Here is a 24,544-nt window from a genome sequence, read left to right as displayed (position 1 = left end):
TTTAGCCTTACAATACAGCTGTACTTCACCTGTATGCATATCTGAAAAATATATTTGCATTCTCATCACATACAATAACTTTTCAAGATTTGGACATAGGTTAAGAGACATTTGCACATAAACACATTTGTACGTACAAACATAAATATTGTGTATCATATAAATAGATAGCTATGTGGTATAAAATGTGGATTTTGAAAAATTATCAAGGAAAAAAAAATCCTTTTGTTGAACAATGTTCAGACACATTAACAGCATGTGGAGGATTCAGTGACAATGTTTATATCTCCATAGCAAAAAGTTATTTTTCAGCTTTGGAAAAACTGATGTTTTTGAGACCATTTTTATTGACAAGCCTGGTAAGTGGAATGCTGCTTTGCCAGATAATAAAAAAAATCCCTCATAAACACAAGATTTAAAGTCTTCAGTGGTTGTCCCATTTTCAAGCTTTGTCCAAGTTTAAGACACTTCTGGTTTTATCCAAATCGAAATTTGGGCCAGTACTTGACAGTCTGAGACCCTTTCTGCCTTGTACTGATAGCAACCTTTGGGACAGAAGGCTTTTGTCGAACTGGGGCTGCAAGAACCTTCTCCTGCTCCCGGGCTGTTATCGTAAAGCTCTGTTCTGATTTCTCATGGAGGTTCATCCTGGGCAGAAAGTGCGTGGAAACGTGCTGGGCCTTGACTCTCGGGTTGGAGCCCATTTTAGCCTTCCCCCTCTTGTTTAGTGCTACAAACCACTCTCTACCAGTCCGACGGTTCTTGTGGATCACCGAAGTGTACGTGTTATAGCTGTTCTCCTGGAACCGCTCCCTGAACTTGCAGTCGTCGGTGAACGTCTCCTGCAAAACAGCGAACGGATCAATTCTGGACCAGTGGATCAGTGCAATCAGTGCAGTGCTGACACACACATTTGTTTGCTTAAACAAATAGGCATGTTTTAAGGCCACGGGGAAACCGGAGCTGACTCAGAGGGCACAGGGGTTTGAACCTTGGCATCTAAGACCATAATGAAACACACGAAGAGAAGGAGAACTTCCTCTCTGATGATGGTTGTGTGTGGTTCAGCTGGAGCACAGCTGTGGTTGTGATGGTGTTTTCATAGCATGAGGTTACCTTGGCTGTTTTTTAATTAACAAATGGCTTTTATTCTTAAAGTAATAGGCTACGACAGCCGTTTCCAGCCTAGTCTCTGTCTACTGGGTTTGCAGAGCGTTTGTTTACAATGGAAAAAAAGTTTCTTCGTGTTTGTTGTACTTAGAAAAAAAAGAGAAAAAAAATGTTCAATCGCACTTATAATAGATGACAGCTGTTGATGAAGAGATCAAGGAGTACAAAGTGCAATGGTATATTCATATATAACACTTTTCTGGAATTTCCCCCACATCTCTTACTCATTAGAAAATCTATTGTGCACATTTGTATATTTTAGTAGCCAGTAAAATAATGTCCTAGGCCCTCTGACGAGGACAGGGGTACACAGGGCATGCATTGCTTGGGGGCCTCAAGCTGATGGGGGGGCCCCCATGAAGGGATCATAAATTTAAAAAAAATAAAATTTAAAAAGGGCCTTCACCCTGTCTCTCAAGAATTTTGTGCTACTTTGTAAGCCTATTAATATTACCTTACAACAGCTTTAAGAATTTTATTTAAAAATTACATTCTAACTCATTTCATTTAAGGCTAACTACTGGTGTAAATTTTCTCTTAAATTTTTAAGACATTAATTCTTTAAATTAAAAAAAAAAAAAAAAAAAAAAAAAGGTTGACGGAATAGTCTACTACATTCTGCAACACGAAATAATAATAAACTGACAGTGATGCCTTAATTTATTATGCCGACAACCTAATCATAAACTTCGTGTCCTGTTTCAACTCCTCAGAAATAGAAACTGAACAGGCCACAGCGCTACATCAAAGCCGACGCACGGCAGGGCAAACACGCCGTCGTCAAACACCGCGTTTGCAGCTGCCACAGACCGATCCCTTTTGCGAGGAGATTGCCTCGGCAGTGCCGCGGGAAACGAGAGTTGAGGGGTCGCGGAATAATTGCGACACTCGCTTTTATCTGCAGCGCGCAGCTCAGTCATCAAAATGACTTTCCCAGCAAAGACTGCCGGTGAATGACAGGAGCAGAGCGTCCTCTGTGCAGGCTAAAAACCTCATTAACCCATGAAATAACTTTATCCACACAAGGCAGAGCAAAGCATGACAGAAGCTCTCGTTGTCAGGTTTTTAATTTTTTTTCTTTTTGGGGCAACCTTCATCTTTCTACTCTATAAGCTCCCTCTGTCTTTGTAAAGTTTCCCAAACGTGGCCACGGAACATCCAGGCATCTTTCTAAGCTTTGGAAAATCTGCACAGGAGGTCTAAAACTGATTAATTTATTACTGTGCGAAAATAATTAGCAGAGGTGACTGGTTTCACATAAATTGCCTGCAGACTGAGGTTATGACAGTATTACTCATTGATGGTTTTGACGCTGATGAGGTTGATCCAAGCAGTTCTTTAGCCTGTGTGCAAATGCCATTTGACTCTTTAATCCACGCTTAATTCTTCAAACAGGGACATCACTAATTGCCATCTGCCTGAGTGTTTTCCTTTTTGTTCAAACTCTCACTGCTTACTCATCATAAGTCCTTGCCTCCCCTGAGAGCTCGAACAGCTGATTCCACTCGTGAGATAATTATCCAGCCCTTCATGACTCGAGTCAGGGCTGCTGAGGTTCACGAGGACCCCACGACAGGAACTGAGAGAGATGCCTTATAAGGTCCCATGAATCACTGTTTTAGGAGGAGTGGCGCATGCCATCCTTCCCTGTCTGGCCGATTTCTTGTAGAGCTGCCCTTGTTTTTCCGTGCTATTTTTCAGCTATTGCTGTCACACCAACCACGAATATGAAGGGGCATCAGCCTTAAAGAATCCAACCTGAAGCAGAAATTGGCGAAATACCATGTGAGTATCCACGCATTGTAGCCACTTAAACTTCCCTGAGTAAAGTAATGCAGTGCATACCACACCACCCACCACCCACCACCCACCACACACACACCACATACACACACACACACACCACACACACACCACACACACACACGATTTTAAAAAATTCACCTCTACGTCCTAGGTCTTTGGCCTTTGAGTAAGAGAATGCCTTTACCTTAACCCTTAACAAGGAATGTAACATGTTGTTCACTATAAATGTCAATAACTACTATAGTGAAAGCTCTAAGATATAATGAAGGATAACACCTCCGGGAGGTGTAACAGGTGTCACAGTGCCTGTACTGCCAGACTGAGAAAGAGTTTCTACGCAAGAGCAATCAGACATCTTAACCAGACAAACAGCAAACCCCCAAGGGCAATCTAGCTACACAACCCAATTCACATAACACGCAATCCATGTCATGCTGCTACCCACACACACACACACACACACACACACACACACACACACACACATCTGTGTTGTTATTCTTTACGCTATCACAGATCCATCTGTTACTACAGATCCATGTATCTACTGCACACTGCATTAGTGTATACAAACATCTTTTGCCCTTCCGTGTTAAATGGACACTTCGCACTAAATATTATACTGACTGGTCAAGTATCATAGACATAATGAACTGCACTCCTAAACACTGCACACAATGCATACTAATGCAGTTTGTATATTACACTAAACATGCATATTGTATACAGATAACAGACACATAATTTATATTGCACACAAATAATGTTAGCAACGTGTATATTGGACACAATAACATACTGTTTACAGCTCAAGAACTCCACTCATGTGCACTGCACATTATTATATTGCATGTATATTGCATACTTTTGACAGTTTAATATTTTATTGTACGTATATTGTATGTACACTTTATTTACTCTTTTTACTTTCTCAGCAGGGAGTCACACATTGAATTTGGTTGTACTGTACAATGGAAATTTTAAAACAAATCTAATTTTTAAATCGTCTAATTTTTAAAAAGGATTAAACAAACAAACAAATAAATACATGTTGCGTTCTTTAAACTTGTCCAGAGATGTAAGAGAGCAAATCCATAAAGCAGCTGGATCCCTAAAGTCGTGGACATATATACTTACAGTCTTGCCATGTCAGCAGAGTGAGACTTAACACGGTGAAGGACTGCGAATATACGCAGGAGTTCTCTAAAAATACAGCTGGTGGGAAAATGTATTGTGTGCCCAAGGATAGTTGCTCGCCGATATGGAGTGTCGAGTTACCCCAATCACTGAAATAATAAAACTTGTTCTGGTTTACTGATAAATTCAGCATAGCAGAAAATGATGCCATTACCATATTTTCTAAACATGCCAGTCACAGCTCGGCATGCCTAGCTCTGTAGCTGCATTCTTTTAGTTTGTGTGCACCGCCTTCGATATTATTTTGGTGCTCACTGGTGAATACTTTAACAGTGCGTTCCCTTAATGACTCGTGAACATTAGATTAGATGGTTCGGGTTTACATGAATTGCTCTGCGATGCTTACTGTCTGCAACCAGTACACTTAGTAAAGTCAGAACCGTTCTGCTTGGGAGGCTGACTGGCTTATTCTGGATCCCTGGTTCAGCCAATTATCTTCAAACAATTCTTTCCCAGGAAGTACTGCGGTGTCTCCCATCCTTCAGTGTAATCATCATTAGTATAGTGTTACGCCACAGCGGTACTGCATCAAGAATCCCAGCTGCTGCCTGATTGTACGCTTGCCTGATGAGTTCCACCATGTTTAAAAGCAGCATTTACTCCTTCAGTGTTACCCAGTATCTGAAATATGTCAAACGGTATGCAGCGAACACGGCAGCGAGGGGTTTGCCCTCCATGGGACAGAGGCGGAGTGCTTTCTCTCCTCCTGCTCTCCCCGTCTTCATGTCTGCTTCATAAATCCAGGCGACCCTTTAACCTTCAAAAAGATTCCGTTTTCACTGGCATGCGAGTCGTGCAGCAGTGGTACACATCTGTCTTCCCCACCGTTATCTCAGCGATAAATATAAATATTAAAGATGACAGAGAGCGAAGCAGCGTCAGACACAGAGTCACCCGATACCGCCGCGTCCGGGCATGTACGCGGAGAGCCGTGTTTTGGGGTTTAAGACCCAAGACGACAGGACTGTTAAAATAAGTATGCGCAACTGTAGCTGGGCAGGAGAAAATCGAACCTAATTCAACACTGACGGAGTTTCTGCAGCTGCTCTAATTGCTGACGATGTCTGGAGCGGCTTAGAGTTCGTCTTCAGATTTATGTGCCACAGTGTCTACCCCCCACCCCCTTGAACTCCCCCTCGACCTCTCCCTAGACACCTCCCGTGTGAGCCACACTCTCCGTCTCTCTCCCGACTTTTGTAAAACTCGGCATCACGTTACCAAGTTCATCTCACGCGCAACGTGGCTAAATGAAGAGCTGCAGGGGTTAAGACAAAGGGCTGACGAGTCCTTCTTAACTATAAGTCACTGTGACAAGATCCAATGGAACACTTATTATGACCTTATCATTTGTCGCAGCCCTCTGTAACATTGCATCAACTTACTAAGAGGAGAGGGACCCACAGGGTGAATAATAATTATAATTCCAAATATAATTTGAACATGGGGGTTGTGTGTGGCTGCATCCATGGAGGAGAAGATGGTCCTCGAGTCTCTCTTGCAAGGAAATGTCCCCTTGCACAAGCTGCGTGACGTGACAGTTATGTGACAAACGCAGCAAGCTGCAAACCCGTTTTGTCTCCAAGCACAAACGTGCATTGTAGACAACCGCTAAGTCTCATGCAACACTAACAACACTAACAACACTCTAAAGACAAAAGCTGCTGCATTTCACACAAACGGTTACACCTTTATAGAGGAAAGGAAGTGAAAAGGTTCATTTCACAACGCTTTAAAACCATGGCTTCTGAAGACGGTGACCTCACTCAAACCCTCTGCGTGTGAATTTGCTAAAGCGAAGCTGAAAAATGAAGTCAACGGACCTGAATTCTTAGTAATGAAAGTTATGACAGAAGCTGTTTATTGGCAACAGTCATTCAGTGCCACCATTATACTGTACGTAGGTCTTGGTTGGTTTCTATAATCCCAAGTGTCCAAAGTGACTCCCTGTCAGTTAGTTACGGCTTATATGCCTCTGTCCCCTCTCAGATCTGTCACCATGTGCCACGGTCACTGTTATGTGGACGTTGCACTTGATTCTCGGTCTCTACAGCTGCTTACCTCTGTTTGTCAGCCATATTGATGTTTCTGCCCACAACCCTTATCCCAAGCTCCTGTCTGCCTTTCCCATTAACACATGCTAATAAGCTCCCGATTCTTTCGGTTGGGCCCAGATCTCCACAGATTCCAGTCGGCAAAGCCGGCTTGCTTGGTAGCCGCCGCCACGCCGGCCATTTGCCGAATTTTGCAGAGGCTCGCAAACATCTGAGCCAGAGGAGACTCTAACCGCACACGAACTTTTACAGTGCCACCTGTTCTCCTCACTGAGGTAGCTGCTGCCAAGGAATCGTCAGCTCAAGAACTCTGTTCTATATCCGTGACCTCATGTACTCCCAGGATGCTTTTAGTTTGACTTACAGTAGCATGAAGCCATCCCCTCTTGTTCATGGCTAGGAAGCGGTTGCTGAAAACCCCTCGGATTCCTATGACCCCTTGAGACACAGCAAACAGTTCCAGGGCACCTACGGACAGACGCAAATGCATGTTGGTATGGCAAGGTTTTGAAAGGGAGCACAGGAAGTAAAGCAAAGTACCGACCAGACCTGATCCTTGGAAAATGCAGTAGGTCACCATTTCTATGCAACACCTATTTTGGAGCATTATAAAGTCGCATCAGCTCTGCACCCACTGTCTCACAATATTTATGGTGAGCTTTGAGTTAAGGAAAAGAAAAAGCCGCCGCTGCGGTCAGAAACTGACCAGTGATAAACAGGGCAGAGGAGTTGCTGACAAAATAGCAACAGACAGGCTGTAACTGGACACCTATACAATGCACGTATAAGGACTACCTAATGACATGGACAGTGATTGGTGAGGTAAGGTAGGTGTTTCTAATTGTGGGTGATGAGTGCCAAACACCTGAAGCCATAGCAAATTTAAACAGAAGACCTCGGGTTATGATGAAAACAACAGCCTTCAAACGTCTGACTCGTTATTCATTAGGCAGTGAGAAACATGAGGACACTGTTTTGGTATCATGAGATCCATGATGTGGAAAGTCAAACTTTATCAGGAGGTTCAGATACCTCTTTTCTGTTAGTGTTATTGCCATTAGGCTAAACTCAATCTGGGATGTCGGGTATGAAGCTTTTAAGAGACTCGGCGTATTATCTGTGCTAGGTAGGTGCTTGTTTACAGCCATTTGGCACGATTTAAGAGTTTTGTTGTGATTCATTCAATGCCCTCTGAATGGGCTTAATACTATGGTATGTGTCCCAACCATAGAACCATTAACAACAATTTAGGGCATGGCATGTTACTGATGATAGTAATTCTGGTTCTCTACCAGATGACATTCTCATCTGAGCCCTTGCACCTGCTAGCAACCAATATCTCCCAATAAACAGCAAACAAGGCCTTTCAGTCAGGAGAAGTAGCAGAATTTAGCGGCCATTCACAACTCTGCTTACCAGTTAATGCTTCAGAAATTGTCACCTGCGCAAACTAGGCAAAGAGCGTTACTAGCATAGTTGGTCGGTTAAGATTAAACTGAACGCATTGCCTTTTTGAAGAGCCATGTTCCTATTGTTGATTCAATAACGAACTACAGTTTAAAATAATGAGAGAGAAAACCGAGGACATGCTTTTAAACTTCTGCGTAAACTTGCTTTTTTATAACCGAGTAGCTTAATCAGTGCAGTTTAAAAACCTGACAGTAGTACAACACAGTACTGTGTTACACAACATAGTAACACGGGATACTATGTCACTCACGGTAACAGATCTCTGAACTTATATGTAAGATCTGCGCAGAAATCTTTTGTATAGGAATTAAGCAGACACTTGTGTACTTTCATAATTACATCTGAGCTTTTCAAATGGCTCCAAATCATCGCATGATCAGAACCCATTACTTACTTAAATGATTCGGCTCGTGACTCCCATTAACTCTTCCACTGGGGTGAATCTGAAGGTGGAAACCAATACCAACCCTACAATATAGTCTCCCAGTCCTGCGTCCAGATACGCTCCCTTCTCCGACACGCTGATCCTCCAAGGAAACGTGCACGGATCCCGTGACTGCAGCGGCGCAGAACAGCTGAACAAAGAGTGCAACGAAGAGAGGCACATTCATTCTTCCCAAAAGAACATTCTACGTTGGCTAGGCCAGTCCTAACATTTTGCTATTCTTCCTGCGCTGGTGCATTCGCAGCACTGGTGGGCATTACCCTGGGGCTGCAGGAGCTGGAATACGTCTGCTGGCAAGGAGATATTTATATCGCAAATGATCTCACTGCTTGATACATGCCTGAGTTCTGAAGGACGCTCTCTCTCTCTCATCCGGATTTTATTTCACACAAAAGAGTATGATCAACTATCAGATCGTACTGAACGCAAACAACAAAGGTCGCCACAAATTAGCACAGCTTCTACTTGGAAAAGGAGCACACGACAAAGCTCTCTTGACTGCGTTTTACGCACGAGTACTCAGTGTTTGGGATCGACAAGGCACGTAAATAATTCGTAACTGAACGAGTCAGGAGACTTCCCAGTTGCTAGAGCTTTCTTTCTCTAAAATTGAACTTCATGGTCGGGTTTTAAAAGGGTGCCGGTGCTTCTGAGGGATCTAAAATAGAAATAGCGCGCGGCTCCTCAGGTGGCGCCTCCCTGTTAGCATTCCCGAGTGGAGCTTTGTGCACGCACCCACGAGAGAGTTGGAAGCATTAGAATTTCCATATCGATATTCTTCTGGCACGCTAACTTTAAACAGAAAACACAGACAGTTTCTTCCATTTTTTTATTTGGAAACATTACGAGTTGTAAAAAATTGTTTTGGTTTCATGGTTTGTGCTCATTTTCGTTCGCAGACATTTTCAACACGTGTGTGTATTAATACAGAATTGCAGAGTGGCATATGATAATGACGAAAAATGAATAAAACTGTATCACATAATCATTTCAAAGGCCTTTTGAATGGAACCTTTTAAACAGTACAATGCTGTTGTCCAAACCAGTCGTCTCCATGCTGCTCCCCGCTGCGCAGCGCATGGGTGAAACCACTGTTTGTTGCACGTGGAGACGGGCATAGCGGGAATCCTTTTTGAGTTCTACTGAAGTGTCTAAACCATATGGATATGAACGATCAAGAGTAATTACTGCTTGTTTATAAGGCGTGTACTGAACATATATATTGCGAACAGACCTATATATCGCTTTGAATAAGTATTGCAATTATGTAGATGTATGTATATGCACTATACAAATTGCACAAATATTGATAAATGTGTACTTGGGTACATTTCTTTTGAGGTATTCAGTTTTATTTTGCATTAGAAGATGTTTTCTATTCTCTTTTTTTTTCTTTTTTTTAAATTTGAGTATGAGATTATTTGAGTATGTTTTGTGCAATTATGTGTTGAAGCAATACTCTGTGTTGAACAGTGAACCCTGGACATGTTATTGAACTTGACTGGATGGAAGGTCATTGCTATTTTGAAAGTGTGTTCAAACTTTGTTGCACCAGCTCAGTTGCACTTATGATATTATGTCTCCAACAGAACATCACGTTTTCCCCCCTTAGCAAGCAGAGCGTGATCTCCTGCTGAAGTTATCACTGCAGTCTCCACTGTTTCTAAAGGAATGTGCCATGAAACATTCTGATCTTAGTCCCTGGATGAATGATGGGACCTTGGCAGAATGCAAACCCTACGCCTCTTTGTTTCACCTGTTACAGAACACTCTCGATTGATGACTTCAGTATAAACAACGTGGAACTGTTTACCCCCTAAATTTTAAAAGCCATCCGTTTCTGTTGGACCCTCCAGTGACTAGAGTGAGGTAATCCCCCAGATGTGTATAAACAGTGAGTGTCCTGACTGATTCATCAATGGTCCTGGCTTTTAGCTGCCACCAAGCCTCATGCCAAACCTCCCCATCTCAAGAAAAACCATTTGTATCACTTTGGTATGGCTGGCTGTTATCTGCTCAGCGACAGGGTGACTGGGCGGAGACAACTTTGAAAGCCCCATCACACATAACGGCGTCTGGTTCAGTGTTATGGCCATCATCACGTCTGCACAAGGATGGATGCCCCTGTTCATTTACAACTGGTTTGAAGAGTTGCTGCCATAGAGGCGATGATACTGACAGCAAAGTTACATCAGATAAGTTTCCCCCGAACCATCTTTTTATGATCAAATGATGTGCATTACGTGTAAATTACTTTTATTTTTCCTAGAAATTCCAGAAAGTTCCAGTGACGTGCTGTAGTCAAGCCAGCAAATCCATGGTATTTTTTAATGTGAATTTTATAGCACATTACTTTTCTAAGCTTCATACACAGGGCTCTGAACACCAAGCGTGAGAGCCATAGTGATAGCCAGCGATGTGAAATGAAATAAACTATGTTTATAGGAAAGATTTCTTCATTTTTACGTTTTACAGTGCCTGTTTAGATATCTGTATCATGTATAAGCAGTTTGCTATGCAAAGTATTAGAATACAAATTTATGAGTCAACTATACCATGAGTCAACTATGCTATACCATGAATTAGAAAATATGCATTATAGGTCACTATAGGTCTTTTTATGGCTTTAAAGACATTATTATGTTGCTGTCTGGCATAAAATATATTGCTGTAAGCCACAAAAGTCTTGATGTGTCTCTTTGTAAGTAGCGTACACTAAGCATAGCACAAGAATAGTAGCTTTTCTCACTGCAGAGCTTAACGATGCATTGTACAATGCATTTTGAAGCTTAAATACAGTCTTAAACATCACAAAACAAGGTTTACAAAGTATACGTCATTTTTATCTTTGTTGCTCTCCTGTAAGAGCGAATATGTCATGCACTTTAAATCAACCCAGTTTCATTTAACCTTTTAATTACAACTTCAGGCTTTTCCCAGCACAGTTCAAAGTAACCATGTTTTATTCAGTAACCATGTGATGTTATTTAGAATGTGCTAGAGTCCACTGGGAATTGATAATACTTGCCTTTTTTTATCACGTTTAACATTTAAAATATCACTGTTTGGAACATATCAGTTTCCTTACCACACAAGCTGTTTCACCGACAACTCGTATGATCGCCATAGTTACAGCAAGAGTCGAGTCAAATGGTATACGTGGCAACCCTCCTCAACCCTCCAGACCCTGCCAACATGCCCTCAGTCTTCTGGAACATTCCACACTGGCAAGGCAGAACAGGGGACAGAGATTCTGCTCCCTATCCCCTTCTCCCCCTCAACCTGCATATTTTCAGGCTTTAGGGGTCAAAGCCTGTCGCCATGTTCCTCCCTAATAGACACCCCCTCTCTAGTGCCTAAATGGGACAGCCCAGAGAGACGTGAGTAGAAGCACTCGATCCCAGCGTGTCATGGCCAAATGATCTGCGGCTCAGCAGTGTATTTAATCATCTGGAAGATCTAAACGCTTGCCTAAGTCAAAGCTCCAGCCCATTGTACAGTACAGTTGCATTCCTTTGCACGTGGGCCCAGAACATTTCATGAACAACAAAGAAGCACCTGTTCGTTCGGTACAGACAGAGCCACCCGTCAGACGAAGGCCTGCAGGCAGGCGAGCCGCCGTACCTGTTGAGCCGACCTGGGAACGTGGAATAACACAGGGGCGAGGGCTTACCTATCTGAGTGTGATGCCAGCGTGACAGAGCTGACCCGAAAAATGTCAGCATGTGTCAGTACAGATGGGCCCCTCGTTCACTACTGCACACTGTGCAAGGATGCAGTGAAGAGGCGCTTTAAATTCAGCATGCTTAAATAGGTTATCTCTAGATTCTTGTGTTACTAAAGTCTTTTGGGAAACAGATGTTTTGCCATGATCCAGATGAGATAAAGGTTGGACTCACATGATAAAAGGTAATGTAACTACACCACGTGCTTGACACACAGAAACTGTAAACAAAGCATTGTTTTGTTACAATTCACATACCAATTGGAAATGGCTGATCACACAGACTCAGACATTTTGGTAAAATGGTAAAATATTTGTTTTTTACTATCAAAAACAAAACTGCAAATTTTGAATTATTGAAATTTAAATTTACTTAATGCCAGTGACTACTTATTCAATAGTTTCAACCCACAAAAAATCGGGAAGCATTTACACTATAAAACAGTCACGAGGATGTTAAAGAAAAATGTTTGCTCAGATAACTTTTTTTTAGTTAAAAGGCGGTTTAATGAAGGTTTTCACTGTAGCTGGGGTAAAATTTCATAATGCGTGGTTTTACTGATCTTCAGGTAATTTAAGCCAATACTGTTGAAAATGAATTCCACGTTTGGATTTATCCTTAAAAAAAAAAAAAAAAAAAACAGATTAAAACATAAGATAAGCTGTGCATCATTAATTGTTTCACTCTGCGACTACACCTTCAGCTCCGAACCTAAAACTTTTCAGGCAGAAGTCATTTGTGGCCACAGCGAACGACCCAAAATCGAAAGCGACGCGACCAAGGGACACGGCGCGCGAGCTTGTTCCGACGATGACATGCAAACATGTCATTTTGGCACGGACCATCGGATCTAACGTGACCATTCCCTGGCGTTTGTATTAACAGTGACGTGTCGAAGATTGGTACATCTTGCAAGCGGTTTGTAGGGTGCAGACTGCTTGGATAATTTATGTTCAGCTTCAGCTTACTAAATAGCACAGCGGGGTCACAGCAGCTGTGCATTATTAGCGATTGAACCGATGACATGTTTCATATAACTGTCCCCCTATGGCATGTGAACCGGAGGTATTTGCTTTGAGTGCAGATGCTTGCAAACGATAGATATATAAGCTAAAAAAGAAAGCATGATTTTCTGGTTAACCTAACTATAATGCCAAATTCATCCACCGATGCTGACTGTACATGCAACTTCTGTGAATACTGTAGCTATTTGTATTAAGAAATTCATGGCATTGTGGTTTTAGAAGAACAGCAATGATCTCATATGAAAATCCAAGGAAATCTAAGAGTCTACGTCCACATAGGTGAGAAGCATCGGCAGAAAGCAAACGCAAATTGTTTTATTGTTTATTACTAAGTATGAGCAAGCTACAGGTTGCACGTGGAAAGACCAGCTGATGTGGTCTTCTAAGCTTCAAAGATTTAATGCAGAGATTTAATGGTTCGTGGGAGGCAGTAACCAGAGGTGAAGAAACAGGTGCAACCCGAATGCCACACCATCTTTCTGATTGTTCTTTTTCTGTAACGCTAAATCCGAAAGGCACGCATATGTGTGTGGCAGGTAGGCCTGGAAGCAGTGATCCAAGCGCGAGCGCCAGGCAAGAACATAGGCATGTCTATAAAGACAGAAGGAATGTTTTAAGACTGCACGCTGCGTAAAACTGCGCCTGTCAGCAATGAAGCCGGCGGAATGTGGTCTTTATTAAATAGTCCAGGTATACTGTTATTTAGCGCTTATTATAACTTCCCTTTCGAGCCCTTATTGAACATGACCTAATCAGTAGATCAGCATGCCTTGCCACCTCTTTAACCTTTATTAAAATAACACTTATACAGTGTTCAGCTAATGAAGGTGCAAAATGAATAATACACTGCCAGTTTTTTTTTTTCATTTTATAAGGTACATCCACATCCAAGATTGTATGCAACGCATAAATAGGTCTATACATTAGAGCACGAAGTTCTCAATGAAGTTTCCTATGGTAATCATAAATCAGTGGGTGTAAATCACACATTTGGCTCTCATATGCTCTTCGCCATCATCTGGTGTGTCACAGTGTTGTTAGTGTGAAGAATCTATTAATACCTTGCTCGAACGGTATAGTGTACGCGCACGGTGTGTTTCCTGAGATCCTGTCGACCTGTTTTTTGAGCGAGCCACATTGCCAGGAGGTTACAGAACCTCGGGGAATAAGAGGCAAACGAACAGATGGAGCGATCGGGGTGAGGTGAAGTTCATCACAGGACACAATCACACGTCGACTATGGGAAGCCGGGCCGGGTAGGTTGGCCAAGGGTGACCGCGCGGGGCCGCGTGCGCGGAGCGTTGACTGGCGAGCGCTGAGTGATATGGTGACAAATGTAACCGGATCTTAGGAAGGGGAGGATGACCGCAGCCTCAAAGCACGGGGCGCAATAAATATCTCCAGGACGTAGAGGAGAACACAGCCCCTAAAGACCGACAGTGTCTCCCAGCTGAATTCATTCCAGTGTCCCAAGTTACAAAAGACAGTTTAATCGTTTTCTTTTGCGATGCAAAATAAAAGCGGATAATCAAGCTGTTGTGGATAGCAATTGCATTCATATCAACTGGAATTATACTTTGATTAGAATTGTTATTGTGCCCAATGTTGAATGCTAAACGAGTATAGATTAATTTGGTGAGCATTCTTGAATGCTTGTCCTTGACTCACCTGCAGTGGGAGCACTGTAGTGTTTTTAAGCATTATCCAACCTCCGACATTTTTGTTTCGAGGAAAAAGCTTTTAGGCGTCACTAATTCAAGTTTTAATTTGCTGTAAATAAAGTGACCCTAAAATTATAAATATTTGTTTAATCCCAGGGTCCCATAACACCCACAGACATTGCTACTTGTCCAAGATGGAGCCACTAAACTTAACAGCATAGTTTTGCGCTTGGCACCGATCATATCCATAGTACACTGTCTCTTTTTTCTCCTCTCTTATGCAGGGTTTTTTTTTTATTGCTATCAGCCATAAAGAATTAAAAGATTTACATTCAATTGATATATTTCATTGAGAGTTTGTTGGATCGTCCACTGAAGACAAAATAATAGTAAAAGATAATAATAATAGTCTCAGTAATGTCTTTTGATCGAAACATCTATAAGGTTTGGTTTGGTGTATGGGGTGGGTAGGCCTCTCGCAGAGTCGTTTTACCGTCTGTACACGGGGGGGATATCGGGATTTAAGAATTTCGCACCATGAACGCTTGGTGACACTGTTGAGCTATTGTCGGAGTGGCTAAACTAAACTCTTATCCTTCCACCGCCAACGTAAACTGTGCACATCTCAAGCTAAGTGATGATTTGCATTTCTTCTTGAAAAAGACATATGAATGTAATAAAACAATAAAACGCAAAGTAAACAGTCGTATGGCAGTTGCTGTGTCTTACTATGGTAACATCATCATTGTAAATTATAGCTGGTTATGTTCGGGTTATAACCTCTTTTATTGTCGTACGCGAAAGCCTCGTGACATTTATTTTAATTTAACGCTATTTCTGGGGTTCCATTATTTTGTCGGTAAATGACTTGTATTCATTTCCTTCACAAGTAGGCTCATAAAACGGGACTGACTACATCTGGCTGCCTTCTAGTAGATACTTTGCAATTGTCAAAGGTTTACTCAACAGTTAAAGAGGAATACCTCTGTTTACACACTCCATGCCTAGAATGTAATATGTAGTCTCTGTCCATATCAGGATACCACTTTTCAAATCTCATTGCTTTGTAAATGTCAATGAACAGCAAATATCACTGTCATCTGGATGGCTAACTTAAACGGTGATGCTGCAGATTTTTAAGTACACTGTTTCTTCTCGTTAAGTATATCAGAATAACACGGAAAATTATACAAAATAAAGCATTTAATTTGTAAGAAATTTCTAAGTAATAAACGCTGTATGAATATCTTAATTCTTTACAGGGTTAATGTTGGAAAACCAACAAATGTAACGTTGTTCGTGCACATTTTAGTTATACTACTACTACTACTACTACTACTACTACTACTACTACTAATAATAATAATAATAATAATAATAATAATAATAATATTAACAACAACAACAATAATAATAATCAAACACCATATTTTTAATCTACTTTTTGTATGGGCTATTTATGCATCGATAAGACTCCAACTTCTAACAGATAATAATCACCACTCTATTTTGTAATATTAAGTTCAATTCATAAATCATCCATAGCTGGCATTTGCACGATAAAACAACAAGCCTGGTCGTGACGAAAGTAACTTTACAGGATTTGCGGAACGTAGACGCAAGATAAGGTGTATTAAGGTGTTTTTGGTCGGGTTCACGGATTGTTCTGGAACTGGATTATTTTAACACACATCATAAAACAGGAATATATTTTAAAATGCACCAGACAAATTGTACTTGTCAGGAAAAAAAATAGTTGGATATGAGCACAGCCTCCCTGTAACACATCTATCAATAAGCTTTAACACGGAGTTTACAGTACAGTTGTATATTATTTATTGCATTATAATGAAGCACGAAATCAATTGAAAATAAAGCTATTTTATTGTCAAAGCATTCAACATGGTTAGATAAACTATCAAATAGTAAATTTCAGCAAAAGGAAGAAACACTGAATCTATTCTCCACAGACACAAAATAACACTTTGTATTCAAACAAAACAAGTATGTACATTGTTGTGAATAGACTGCATCTTTAAACCAATAACTATAATTTACATGCATTCTTAAATATAGCTGGACATTATCCGAATTATACTCAGTATTCATCCTTAGGCCTATACACATGAAATCATCGAATAGTTTTCCATGAAATGGAACTACATTTCGGTTTATTTCTATATATTATACATTAATATATACAAAATACAAAGTACATTTACATGTAATTATCCCCCCTTTCACCCAAATAATAAGTGCTTCATATGATAAATAGATTTTCAGAGTTTTTGCTTTAAAGTCAAAATGCATTCGTGTACACAAAAACATGACATTTGAAAGAAACAATCCGACTAGAAATGTCTTTTTGAATGCAAAATCAAGTGGATTTCTCCAGATTGACAATATTCCCATTTTGAAAAAAAATTGCCATTTGTGAGTAAATATCCCCAAAAAAAGTCAGTTATGCGAGGTCATGTGACGGGAGAGGTGGTGCCGCTCCCTGAAGGACTCGTTGCAGATAGGGCACTTGAGCTTCTCCTCACGCCTCCGCTTGACCAGCGGTTCCATGGAGTACTCCTTTTTGTGGTGCGAGCGCATGTGGTAGACCAGGTCGGAGGTCATTCGGAAGGAGGCGTTGCACTTGGCGCACCAGTTTTGTGCAGGAAGGCAGAGGGAGGTGAAGGAGGGGGGTAGGAGTGTGAGGGCAGAGGGCATCTGCAGCTGGATGGGGCCTGACGCCTTGGGCCAGAAGGCTGTGGCGTAAAGGAACGGGCTCTGCTTGGCCATGCCGCCTGGCACTGGGCAGTTGCTGCCCAGCTCGGAGCCCTGCAGCTTGGCAGCCAGGTGGTCGGCCTGGTAGAGCCGGTTGGAGGAGACAGTGTCGCCCACGGCTGGGTGGCAGTCCACCGCTGGCAGCAGCTTCGGCGCCATCACCAGTGGTGAAAGCTGGGAGAAAGAGCGTGAAGGTTGGCTGAAGGCGCTCTTCCGCTCCGAGCCACCAGTGTCCTGCTGGGCCACGGACGTGAAGGCACTGCCCACCGCCGAGCCCTCGGAGCGCGACTGCGGCGGCTGCGTCTCGCCCAGCACCTGCCGGAGGCTCAGGGGTTTGTCACCGAGGCCGTTGCCTGGCCGGCCGGGCTCTGCCTTGTTCTCGGAGTTGAAACCAGAGTTCTTGCTGCCGAGCTTGGAGCCCGGTGGAGACTTTTTCACCTCCGTGAAGGCACTGCGCTTGGCCTCGGGTGCCTCTGAGGCACAGGGCGAGAATGCTCGCTTGGCTTCGTCCAGGCCGTATGCGCCACGGTACTGCTGCGCCGAGTTTGCCAGCTCCTCCTTCGACTTCAGCGGCTGCACCAAGCCTACGGCCCTGCCGTCTTCCAAATCAGAGAACTTGCGCTTTCCCGAGCTCTCGCTCAGGATCTCTGCCTCCTTGTCACTGGGAGGACTGGTCCTGTTATTCTCTAAATCCCTGGCCAGATTATGGAAGTCTGTAGATGGTTTCCCGTCTGGAGGGCTGGGGAAGCCCTCAGATCGGCCTAGCTTAGGGCTGGACCTGGCGAGGGGAACGCTGGTCTGTTCACTAGAGTCCTTCGCTTCCTCCTCAGCCATGCTTTGGAGTCTTTTGGTGCAGCGGAACCTCAGGTGAGCCAGGAGAGGGAACTCAAACTGGAAACGCTGATTGCAGTCTGGACAGATGTACGGTGGAGATCCTACATCCATAAAGAAAACAAAGACAGCACTAGTTTAAAACATTTGTGTGAGCAGTGATGTATCAAATGAAATATTACCATAGGCACAATGGTAATAGAAGCTTATATATTGCAGACATAGCTGTTTAAAATGCGCATGAACATAATAATCTTCACATCACTTTATTCAGCAGAAATTAATCCAAGCTATAGTTTTACTTTTCCAAGGTAATTTATTAAGCCATTTTAACATCATGCATGAATTGCACCTTTTGTGAGATCATTGGTGCCTGGTCACAAATCTGTTTTTCATAATTAAGCCCTTTTTTCAAGTCTTGAATAATTGTTTTCCAGTTATGCAAATGTACCTAGTCATCAAAATGCACACATCGCTGACTTTAAAACAGCCACTATAGACACTGAGCAGTGACCTCTAAACAGGAAAACTAAGTGTTTCCTGGGCTCATACCTTTGCTTTTCACTTGGCTTCTGTTGGAGCTGAGGAGCAGCAGCTCGATCAAGTCCTTTCCGTACCACACCAGAAGCTCCTCGTCCTTCTCGATTCTCCTCAGCGACCTGTAGTAGAGCTGTCCATTCTTCACATAGGCCTCCAGGTTCAGTTCCTCCCTGTCTCTAGCGGACTGGACCAATCGCAGCCACATCAGACCCTCTGAGGAAGTGTTGGCTGCTGACGTGTCCACCTATAGCCAACAGAAGCAAAACACAGTTTGAACAACAAACCCCTCATCTACATTTGTTCTCAAGCTTTCAAATTAAAATGAGGGATTTTTTAAAGTCGAGGAACAGGCCAAACACAATGAACAGTTCCTCAAATCGATTAGTAGGAATATATAATCAAGATAAAAAAGATCTATATTTGTATGAATAATACCCCATTATATGACTCTTAACCACTGTAGCCTCATCAATTAACTGTGAGGTGAACACGTACCCTGAATATGTAAGGTGCAGTCCTCTTATCTGTAGATTTTAGGGCAATAAAAGCAATACTGTCATATAAAGAGGTGTGACTCAGAACGCAAGGCCCAAAAATAGCGTTTTCTGGAATGTCACAGGTGGTGTAGACGCTGGTAAATATATCCGTTAAACACTGCTGCATCGCCTTTGCGTCGCCATCCCATGCAAGCTTCTGGGAACTCGATTCCTCCATCATTGCCTACAAAATGAAGACAACAAAAGGAGCAGGTCAGATCGTGTGTACCACAAGAGTTCTTAATCTTCATCATTTGAGACTAATATGCTAATTTACCCAATCATATTTACATATTTACGCTTGCGAACACTGTCAGGCCTATGTTAACCATTTCCTTATACACGATATATATAGTTTAAATTTCTATTATGATTCTATATATATAGCCTGATCGATTTAATTAAGCCAACACTCGTCAACAAAAACAACATAGTAGTAGTAGTATTATTAATAATAATAATAATAATAATAATAATAATAATAATAATAGTAGTAGTAATAGTAGTAATAAGAATAAGAATAAGAATAAGAATATATTCATTAATATAATAATTTATTCTTTGATTTCAGTGATGATATTACTGATATTCAAGGATATTACTTTAACAGTCATAACTACAATCGTTAGATCATCATCGGGTTATTTTACATGCCAGTGATACGGAAGAAAATTCCTATTTAGAATCGGAAAGGCATATCGAATGGATTTCAAGTGCGATGTCAAAGTCGCTGATCTCATGTCAGCCAACCTTTAGCTCTATTCAACAAGAAGGAACGTATGTCTGTTCATTATCATAATCCACCACTTTCCCTCTGAGACTTAATTAAGGCAGCACGCAGGGTTAATTTTTTTTCTTCAAACACCGAATGCATATTTACGAATGATGTGATTCTTTTTCGTACGCCTCAGAGACCCTATAATTTACTCACGAAACTTGTTATACACTGAACAAAGACCACGTATACTGTTAGAACTACCTTGTCATAGGGACAACGCAGGAAAAAACGCTATACACTACAGGCTACTTGTTTTCCTTCTGCACAGTATGCTAAATTTGTATGTCTTTCATCCTAATTTATTTTAAACTATTTATGTAGGTTTTGGTTAGTAAATAATTTACATGCAACTAATAAAGCACTAACATCTCAGACCAAAGACCAAAACCCTGAATTCTAAGAAAGAGGTTGGAACTAAGATACTATTTGTAATAGGCCTATTTTCTGCGAAAAGAATAAACTCTTTGACGTCTACAGACATGCTCAAAATGAATACGCTGCAGACAGAAAGCCTAAAAAGAATAAATTATGTTAGGTCTTTTTTGTTCTTAAATAGTACGCCTGATTATACAGACTTTTTTTTTCATTTTTAATTAATAATAATAATAACAAGTCACTTTTATTATTGTGTCTTTTGTGTGGATTTAAAAAAAAATCTTGCTTATTTCTATTAGAGTACGCAACTTGTAATGTGGCAAGAACAACGGAATAGACTGCACATGGTTATCGAAATACACACTGCCGTTGACAGGCGCGAAGGCAACGCATTAGCATGCCGAAAACGTACGACGGAAGCAAAACTTAACATTCTGCACGTTCTGCTGTCTGAATCTGAATCTAATCAAACCATCGGGTTTATACGGCTGTTTAATCATGTTCTATTTTCGTTTCTTGTTATTTTATTTTATTTTATTTTGTTTATTTATTTTTTGGATGGGCATTGGTTGAAAAGTTTTCCTTCCCTTTTCCTTTGCCACAAAAGCTTTGCTATTATTTTTATTCTCCTTTCTCGGTATCATGCAACTACACTTTCCTTTTGTAGTTGTTAGGTCGGTCTCACACGGGAAAATCGCACAAAAGAACCCAATGAATATGCATCTCAGCTAAATACTATAATGGACCACAGAATATATGCGCATTTCCAAAATAGAATCAATGAACCGGGTGACCTCCTACTTCAGGGTGAAATTTATAACCCTTTTCGTACGAGTTTGTTATTATTCCAACTTTACGACAGTGTATTAACGACTGAACTCATCTATCTCATTCAGCCACTGAACGTAGCACATTGTGAGTCAATGCGCCCTCCTCTAGGCTGCCATCTGCGGAGCTTTCTCCCCCGGTTACATAGCCGAAAAGATGCGGCTCGAATGCAGCGAGCTTCGACGGATTCGGTGTCCCCGGGCTGTTTTAAAATTTGAAACGTTGCATACTTACCGATTATTACAAGGTAAAATAATCCGCAAGGTTTGAAAGATGATGCGATTGTGCCGTCAAGTACGCGTTCAAAGCCGTGAAGTCCGTGCAGTCAATACATTTCCCAGTCCGTTAAAAAGTGACAGTGCTGCCGGGCGCGCTGTGATTCGCGAGCGTGGAGAGGCGTACAGATGGGGCCGATATACTGACTGACTGGCACACAGATACACACTTTTTGTTTGCTGCACATAATCTGCCCAATGAGGCGTGTCACTCTCCGTCTCCTCCCTTTAACTCTTCACTGGCCGACAGATAGTTTAAGTAGTTTAGTGCTACCAGAACACCTTTAAAAAATATTGTTTACAAAATTAGCCAGATGCCAGAACTACAGCTGCTGGCAAAATATATCACATTTTTGATGCAGACCTTCATTTTATTCATTTCTAGGGCAGTTCGTTAAACTAAACAAATTCAATCATTTTGTATATCTAAAGAAAAACAAATGGCAAGACTAATAATAATTGTATTTTGTATAAGCATGACTGTCATGATGGCCCTAGAAACTCATAAAATGACGGCGATTACTTTGTTATTGTGATAATAATAATAATAATCATATTGTTATTATTAATATTTTAAAAAAAGCCGTTTTAGTAGTCGTAGAGGTATTAGTATAATTGCCTAGTATGTTTGTTCTATATAGCGGGGGTTCCTTTATCCTAAGATTATTGTATGGTGTTGCTTTGTTACCATAGTTAAAACAATGAAAGACGTATGTGCAGCTTTCGCTTCCCCTACTCTTCGGCATGACTGAAAATGAACATTCCCTGGAATTAACATGTGAACATCTGAAACATGAGCTTGTAGATCCTCATAATAATGCTGCATTTAATATAGTAGACGGTTTGCCTGTCTACTGACCATTAACCATGTGTTGAATTTTGTACCTATCGACATCTGGGGCGCTCTCCTCACAGCTATGCTTTGCTTTTCGAGTAGACTACTTGAGAACGTGAGCGTGAATTACAAGAGGCAAGCTTGTCACGCGGACACCTGCTGTGGCGCTGCGTCCTGAAGAGAGAGCAGCGCGAGGTCACCGCGCGTTCAACTCCGACCTCATCGCTGGACTCATGTCTTAACATCTGGGTAAGAGAGTAGTGGGTATTGAGACACAGAAAAAAAAAAGGATATTTCTGTCGTAATTCAGGTACATGCAATAGATTATGTGCCAGCAATACGTCTCTTATCTTTGAAGTGATATGTGAGGTAAACGCTAATTAATATGTCTTTTAGCTGCTTTAGAGACGATAGTCTCGGAGGAGTTTACAGCCTTGGTTGAGTGTTTACCGGAGCACAGTTCTCCACAGGTCCGGACTGTATCCAGCGTCTTGCAAATTGATACTTTTAAACCAATCTGTCATAACCAAAATTGTAATAACGGACCTGCGAGATTTTGCACTTTGATCACCAGTATCACAAACAGTCAAATTCCTTATTTTCTGTTTTGAATTAGGCTATATGTTGAAATAGACTATATATCAGTCTATATAAGTTTCTAGTTCACATCTTGGCCGAAGTAAAAAAAAAAAGAAAAAAAAAGTGCCAATAAATCAATAATACGGATTAATTGAACGCTGCTTTTAAGTTCATTTTAAGAATCGTAAATTGCTTTACACGTTTGTATAAATGTACGCTTATAAAGACGTATTTTCCGAGTAAATATAAGTCAATTCAGTTTAACAAATTTCATAATCATATAATACATAAAATAATTTTTAGGCTAGTATGTTTTACATTGTTTGTTCATTTTTATTACTTTAAAAAATATATCTGTGTGTGTGTGTGTGTGTGTGTGTGTGTGTGTGTGTGTGTGTGTGTTCTTAGATTCCGCGATTCACCCAATTTACACTTCTACAGCGACAAGAAGTTGAGTGCGTGGAAATTATAAACTATATAGATATATACTGTTATCCACAGACTCTGAATGCCTATTCAATTTTTAAATGAAAGTTTGTTGGCATTTATTAATCTGTAATTAAAACTAAACATAGTTTAACTGTAGCCTGTCTTCCCACCTTTAGACCAATCCCTGAACTGCATGACACTCGTTAAGTATGTCAATTGACAATGATTTAAATTCAAATACTTAAGAGGGCCTCCTTCTAATAGGTTAAACAGTCTGCTTTTTAAAATATGAAGATGGAGATATAGAGTTTTACCATAGACAAGTGACACATTCATATCAGTAATGTTTTATTGTATCATGTTTAAATAAATGCTATAGATTTTGCAGTAAATGTAGTAATTCCATTTGTTTACACTATTATTTTCTAATTTAAGAGAGCTCTACGGTAAATTATATAATAATGAGTTTAAGTGTTAACTGAGCATTAAAGTGGAACTGAGAAAAATTCTTTTGTCAAACCAAAACAGTTCTTCACCTCATGCAATAGTGTTTGCTGTTTTGCTTTTATTTTATTCATGGAGAGATTTCACGCGCACAGAAAATCATCCACGTGCACTGTGCAGGCACTCGAGCACAAACATTCTTTCTCGAGATAGACTCTTTTCGGCGGATAAAACGACTGTGGTCTCCACTGAGTGTTTCAAATGGTAGGCTTTTGTTTTACTTTCTTTTATTTTTTACACTTGTGCGCATAGATGTCCTCTGTTGTACGGCTGTGGCATGGGTCTGTGAGGGTTTATCTTAGTAGTAAATCTCCTCTTGCTCTTCAGTGCCTTGCTTAGCCAAGCATGATAAGGACCTTTTTCCCATACAGTGCTCTGAATTAAAGCCACGAACCAGCCTGCTCAGTAGCCATCTGCTTCAGCCGTGAACTGCAGGCTCATGGTGACGGGGAGAGGCCACGCGGCCGACAGAATGGGTCCCCCCTCCTCCTTCCTCATTGTTTTACAACAAATAGCCCGCATTACCACCAGTTCTTTTATAGGGACTGTCTGCCTCCTCTGGGTGTCAAATATGGCACGGCACAGATTTCTCTGTGACACACATATTAATGCTAATTGTAGTGCTTTGAGGTCAGACACAACAACTTAGATCCATGTGAGAGAAATGCCATTAGAAACAAACAACTGTTTGTTGAAATAAAGAATGAAGGTA

At 41.2% G+C, this 24,544-nt stretch overlaps 2 protein-coding genes across 2 annotated transcripts; both read right to left on the bottom strand.

Moving 5' to 3' along the window:
- Window positions 1-28: 28 nt before the first annotated feature.
- Window positions 29-8,388, bottom strand: fgf5 (fibroblast growth factor 5). The gene is made up of 3 exons (XM_027029723.2): window positions 8,089-8,388; window positions 6,589-6,692; window positions 29-842 (listed from the first exon to the last, which is right to left on the bottom strand). Exons 1-3 carry the CDS (start codon window positions 8,303-8,305, stop codon window positions 477-479), a joined length of 687 nt encoding a protein of 228 aa, XP_026885524.1. The 5' UTR covers window positions 8,306-8,388; the 3' UTR covers window positions 29-476.
- Window positions 8,389-16,415: 8,027 nt separating this feature from the next.
- prdm8b (PR domain containing 8b) lies at window positions 16,416-21,631 on the bottom strand. Its single transcript, XM_035530063.1, has 4 exons — window positions 21,445-21,631; window positions 19,189-19,413; window positions 18,706-18,937; window positions 16,416-18,257 (listed from the first exon to the last, which is right to left on the bottom strand). Exons 2-4 carry the CDS (start codon window positions 19,408-19,410, stop codon window positions 17,008-17,010), a joined length of 1,704 nt encoding a protein of 567 aa, XP_035385956.1. The 5' UTR covers window positions 19,411-19,413; window positions 21,445-21,631; the 3' UTR covers window positions 16,416-17,007.
- Between the last annotated feature and the right edge of the window lie 2,913 nt (window positions 21,632-24,544).

The sequence above is a fragment of the Electrophorus electricus genome, chromosome 9, assembly GCF_013358815.1.
Source record: "Electrophorus electricus isolate fEleEle1 chromosome 9, fEleEle1.pri, whole genome shotgun sequence".
NCBI lineage: Eukaryota > Metazoa > Chordata > Actinopteri > Gymnotiformes > Gymnotidae > Electrophorus > Electrophorus electricus.
This window is presented reverse-complemented; position numbering and strand designations above follow the sequence as displayed.